The 6,081-nt window shown below is 43.2% G+C and overlaps 1 protein-coding gene across 1 annotated transcript; it reads right to left on the reverse strand.

The window, feature by feature from the left end:
* Window positions 1-2,276: 2,276 nt before the first annotated feature.
* LOC123166152 (legumin A) lies at window positions 2,277-4,701 on the reverse strand. The gene is made up of 3 exons (XM_044583921.1): window positions 4,409-4,701; window positions 2,883-3,612; window positions 2,277-2,771 (listed from the first exon to the last, which is right to left on the reverse strand). Exons 1-3 carry the CDS (start codon window positions 4,602-4,604, stop codon window positions 2,621-2,623), a joined length of 1,077 nt encoding a protein of 358 aa, XP_044439856.1. The 5' UTR covers window positions 4,605-4,701; the 3' UTR covers window positions 2,277-2,620.
* Between the last annotated feature and the right edge of the window lie 1,380 nt (window positions 4,702-6,081).

Below are 6,081 nucleotides of genomic sequence, written 5' to 3' on the forward strand. Positions count from 1 at the left end.
AGACACCCTGGTATTTTAGCCTGATTCGAAAGTCCCCGATGGCTGGGGCAGAGGATGGTACTGGGCGGCAAGCTCATGGAAGGAGGGCGAGGTCACGACGGGAGGATGAGATGGGGGCAGCGGAAGGTGTCGGGGAGGAAAGGCTCGTGCTGACGGTGATGCCAATAGGAGAAGAGAAAGAAAAATATACAAAATCAATATAAAAAATCAACTATTGAATTCGTGTTCCATTCAGTTGCTCTAAAAGTCCGACCTGATGGAGAGAGTCAGTCAATATATTTCAACACTCCCCCTCACATCTAGGCTTATTTAGTCCTTAGATGTGGGATTTATGTAGGCTGCGGTATCTTTTTTGAAATAGTGCATTATTAGGATCTTGAACACAAAATATCTTGCCTCTGATACCATACTCAATTCATGCTCCAGCTAGTTGCTCCAAAAAAAATTAACTGATGAAGAGAGATGGACAATATATTTCAACATCATCACCACCTCTTCAACCATCCGATGGCGGTGTGTAGTACTCCGACAACAATGATGCCCTTGAATCTACCTTGGGTTGACAAGTGCAACACAAGAATCAGAACAAAGCGAAGAAGTAAAATCTTCCTCAACATAGGCAGCCGAGTGTCAGCCAAGTTTCATGCAAGCATCCGAAGCAATTTTCACTAGACGCCTCTACGGTGATCCGTTACAAGTCTTCCGTCTGAGGTAAGCAATAAGTTCACCACTTCCCCATTAGATTCTAATTTAGTTTTTAGACGGTTACCCTTGTCTTCTGTTGTGAAAAGATCAATATACTGACGAGTGTGAAGCACGTGTCAACCATTGTAATTTTTTATTGCTTGCAATCTACTCCCTCTGTCCCATAAGTGTCCAAAAAACGTCTTATATTATGGGACGGAGGGACTACATACATCTCACCCACAGAAACAAAAAAATCTACATGACATCTGATGTGTTTGTCTTAATTACCTCATACTACAAATGTACCATTCTTTGGCGGCGACTTGTTTTTTCGTTAGAAATCTAGTTCTTTCATTTCATAATTAGAAGGCACATAAGTTTGTGTGTAGGCAAAGTAACTTTGATCACTAATTAATATTTGTGAAAGTATATGGATTTAGCATGTGAAAATGATTATTTCCAGTTTGAAGCTTGGAAAGGTGGCTCAGATTTTCAACCTGAAGCTTGTTCTTTATACAAAGATGTTTCTGAACATTGCTTAAGCTGGTGATATTACCACGTTTTTGCAGTGGCTGAAGTCTTTTTATATAAAAAAAATATGTGCTATATGGTAAGTATGTACTCCCTCCATTTCCAAATATAAGGCCTTTTAAAGATCTCGATGGACTACATACAGATGTTATAGACATATTATAGATTCACTCATTTTGCTCTGAACCATGAATATATGGTAAGTTCACAAACGTATGTATGGTAAGGTCACAGACGTATATATGGTAAATTCACATACGTATTTTAGATTGCAAATATGGCTGTTGAAAGTTGTCCCAACAGTGTGTAGCTCTTGTACGCTTGTAGATGTGGTGATTAATTTTCGATCACCTCCTGTGAACTTGTTGAGATGGGGATTTTGGTGGCGGAAGATGGGGAGATAGAACTGCATGCGCCTGATTCTTTATCGACGTCTGTTGTTCTAGGCTGTGGCTCATGTTCTCTTAAAACACGGTTTCTCATAAATAAAGGTTGATTCATTGTACCTTTGGATGTATGGTGTCTTGAGCTTTGAAAGGCAGATGTCACTGAGCATTGCTTAAGCTGGCTGCGGGGCATGTAATCAAGTCGGACGAGACAAAAACGAGTAAATTACATCTGTACTCCGGCAAGATAATTGTACATTAAACTATGTAACACATACAATCCTTGAATGTTGCTACGTGTACGTCTGGCACTGGCACTGTATTAGTCTTTTTTTTAGATAATGGCAGCATTCTTCACTCATCACCCATGGTGTTGATCCTTGCTGATCTGATGGCTGGGAGGGCGACACGTAGCACGGCGCCTTTTTTTGTTTCGTCTAAAAGACTGAATATTTTTGGAAACAAAAAAAATGTTTAGGTGGCGAAGAGCCTTATACAATTTTTAGCTGAAAGGCTGTGAAGGTTGGTGGAAACGAAAGGGCCTTTTTCCAATAAAAGAACTTAGGAAGAAATAGTTCCAAATTCAAAACAGTAGATCCTACCAAGCAGGAACAAGAAGCATGTAAAAAAATAGTAATCAAAAAGAATATTCTTTCAAGCAAAAAAGTAGCAGAAACGCTAGCAGGTCTAGTAACTAAAGTAACACAGGGTCAAACCATTTCACCCGAATATAAGGATCGATTGCATCATCGGTTCTGAGACCAGCAACAAACACTCATTTAACTAATGACGACGTGACACACATTCTGTTCTGCAAGGGGCAACTAAGATAGATGTCCATTTAACTAATGACGACGTGGCACTAACATTCTGTTTTGCCAGGGGTAACTAAGATAGATGTCGCAGAGGTGATCGATTAAAACCACCAGAAACTCAACTGACAGACTCGTGGTCAAAGCCTAGCTAAATTTATTGATTTCTGCCTAAGGCAACCGGCTGATGCGCAATGAATGGGCCTAGTTGGGGGCGAAGAAGATCTCCGAGTCGAGCCTCTTGGAGCGGAAGAGCTTCTCCATCTCCGGCGTCGTGTTGAACGACGCCTCCAGCACCTCTGGCGAGATCGCCTTCCACACCGACGTCTTCCCCGCCAGGTGGCTGAATATCGGGCTGCAATAAGACATACAAAACGTATCATTAGATCATCGCCACCATGGATTAATTTTCGGAGAAGCACAACACAATGGCAAGTAGAGCTTGTTTCAGTAATGAATTCCTTACTTGGGGGTGGTGATGATGGAGAACCACTCCATGCCGGAGGCATCGGCGATCTTGGACACGACGTGGAAGCGGGGCACGATGAAGAGGCTGCCGCCCTCAATGCGGGTCTCCAGGACACGCTTGCCGTCGGGGCCGACGACCTGCACGCGCCCGCTGCCACGGACGATGTACGTGACCTGGTACGCCGAGTCACACGAGAATCCAGGGGAGCACATGGAGTGGGCGTCGATCCTGACCAGGTCGGCCCCAAGCCCGACCTCCTTAACCAGCGGCAGGTTGGCCGTGTTGAGCACCACCACGCGGCCGCCCTTGGGGATGTCCACGTCGAGCTTGGCCTCCAGGCAGTTGAGCGCCATGTCCTTCCGGTCCTCAGCGACCGGCTCGGGAAGCTTCTGCCCGGCCGAGAGCTTGACAATGCCGGAGGCTGGCTGGCTGGAGACGAGCTTGGCCGCGTCATCCTGCTTGAGGTCCCAGGCGCGGCCGACGAACTCTGTGGAGAAGCCGGTGAAGATGCCGCTGGCGCCCGTGAGCTGGAAGTTGGTGAACTGGCCGGGCCTGTGGCCCTTGGAGGTGTCGCCGAGGAAGAGGACGACGAGCTCCGTGGCGGACCCCGGGGTGTTGTGCCACCAGGTGACCACGCCGAACGGGAGCGCCAGAGCGTCGCCCTCCTTGACGGCGACTACCTTCTCCTTGGTGGCCTCAGGCAGGACGATGCCGCAGGTTCCCTTGCCTGTCAATTATAGATCAAAATGAGCAGTATTAGTACTACGAAACTCGTGGAAAAACAAGTCTAAACAGTTGATTAATGTTGCAACGAAATTCCGAAAACAGCATGCATGTTAAGGTCGGAGGAAAACCAACACGCATGACCAAATTGTGACGTTACAGAAAGATTTAATTAAAACAACAGGGCAAAACCAAATAGATGAAACATTCAGGACCTCTTAAGCAAAGAGATTTATTCAAAACGATAAGAGAATAGCTCTGTAAAGACACGCAATAATAGTTCTTCTGTTATTACTGATTCGAAATAAGTGGGATCTGATGGAGACACTTAACCTGATGAAACTGAACCCCCAAAAAAAAACTAGGACGATTTCGGAACTGATCACAACGTGTGCATTCGACAGATAATTCAGGAGAAATATGTCTCCCCTCAATCCCAATCTAGGTTAGCATTCGATCTAAACTGATTCGATAAATACGCTAGCATCTATGAACCAAAATTAACCTGACGAAACTAAACAATTCAGCAAACAACAACAATAATACTACTGTATTTGTTTTTGCTAACCTGACGAAACTAAACAAAACTAGCACGATTTCAGAAGTGATCACAAGTAAACAACGTGTATTCGACAGAGACAATTCAGGAGAGCTGCGATCCAAAATGAACGTTACCATTCGATTAATACACTGGCATCTACTAACCAAAATTAATTGAGTCAGATCGATCGGTCTCGGTAAGGAAGAAGATTGGGAGTTTGGGGGTCGGCGATCGAGATCGATCGGTTGCATGCACATACCTTGGAGGACGTAGGCGACCTTTGCGGAGTCGGAGTAGCTGGGGAGGGACATGCAGCCGGCGGCGAGCGAGAGCTTGGCTGCGCCGATGGAGGCGACACCGAGCATGGGCAGCTCGGCTGGGCTCCACTCGTAGTAGGCACCGCCCTCGCCGCCGTACGCCTTCGCCGGCTGCCTCGGGGTCAGATCCACCGCCATCGCCGCGAAAAGGAGAGGGAACACGAGCTACGATCGATCGAGGTTCTGGAAGTGCCGGGGGCAGGAGAGGAGAGTGCGATGAGGCGATGTGGGATGGGATCGGGCGCCGCCTATTTATAGCCCAGGAACCGGGAGGATGGAAGGCTGCTCAGCCTCATGGATAAGGTTAACGGCCGTATTAATAGGAGTGGATTAGGATTAACATAGGATAGTTGTTTCCCTTTTTTTTAACTAACATAGGATAGCGAAACAAGTCAAAGTGTATTTAACGTAAAAAATATTGTGAAACAGCATTAGTACCGAACCTATGGTTGGCACCATTCTAACACCAATTCATGTTAACATAAAAAACAAACTTCTAACCTTTATGTTTTGAATTGAAACTCCTGCTTTACCTACTTTCATTTTCTCTTTGAGGAAGAGTGATTTTTGTCCTCCCTCTTTATGAATTCATATAATCAAATACAACAAATTATTACTCCTATATTTTTTATTATAAAAGTTGGAGCATTTGTGAAGGCTGCAATGAACAATATTTAAAAGATTCATTCTCATCTTTTACTTTCTGAGCAAATTAAAGCTTAATAAGCCAACTTGCATCTGATACTATTCAAGGTGTCATCCTCTGCAAGCTTCACCAGTGTTGCTCCATTGATAATGATGTCGTGATACTTTGTTCTGAAAACTAAAGAGCCGAGTAAAATTAATATATGAACCCCTACTTAAAGATGAGCTAGCAGGGGAAGTTTTTGTTGGGTCGGATTTTGTTTGCAGGTCGAGTGATCATTGGCTCATTCAATTTAAACATCCAAAATCGTAGTGGTACAACAAAGACAAGGTAAGCACCTGGCCAATATCTTGATGTTCAAGCAAAAAAAAAAGCACATTGCTTATTAAGTTCATCTTCTTAATTCGATATTTAGATAATTTTGAGCTACTGCCATAAATAGTTGCAGTTATCAATCCAATATATTTCATATTTTATTTTGTTTTGCGGGATAGGTTAAGCATTTGTTCATTGGTATCTAACATTAAAATTGATGGTGATTTTTTTTTAAATCTCATCTAGGTGCATAGTAGAGTATTTTGGTTCACCAAGGACACGTTCTAGAGACAACACTATTTTATTTATATTAAGTACCTGAAATGGTAAACCTTCATATACTAGGTGCTAAGATTTGGTTTTGTACGATTGAGTCAAACTTATTCACCCTCTCGCAGATGTGAGAATTCCAAGTGAGTAGTAAACTATCAATAATAAGTTGCAAATTCAGTTATTTTCAAAACAAATCTACTTTAGAAAATATTAAATTTTGTATGATTTTGTACATTTTAGTTCACAGTTTGGCATAGAATAAAAATGCAAACTTGGAATAGTCGAGGTTTTGTAGTGCAAAGAAATGGAGCGGATATTATTACTTACATATTTCCTTACTCCGGTTTAATATATTTTGTAATTAATTATCTGATTATTAAA

The sequence above is a fragment of the Triticum aestivum genome, chromosome 7D, assembly GCF_018294505.1.
Source record: "Triticum aestivum cultivar Chinese Spring chromosome 7D, IWGSC CS RefSeq v2.1, whole genome shotgun sequence".
NCBI lineage: Eukaryota > Viridiplantae > Streptophyta > Magnoliopsida > Poales > Poaceae > Triticum > Triticum aestivum.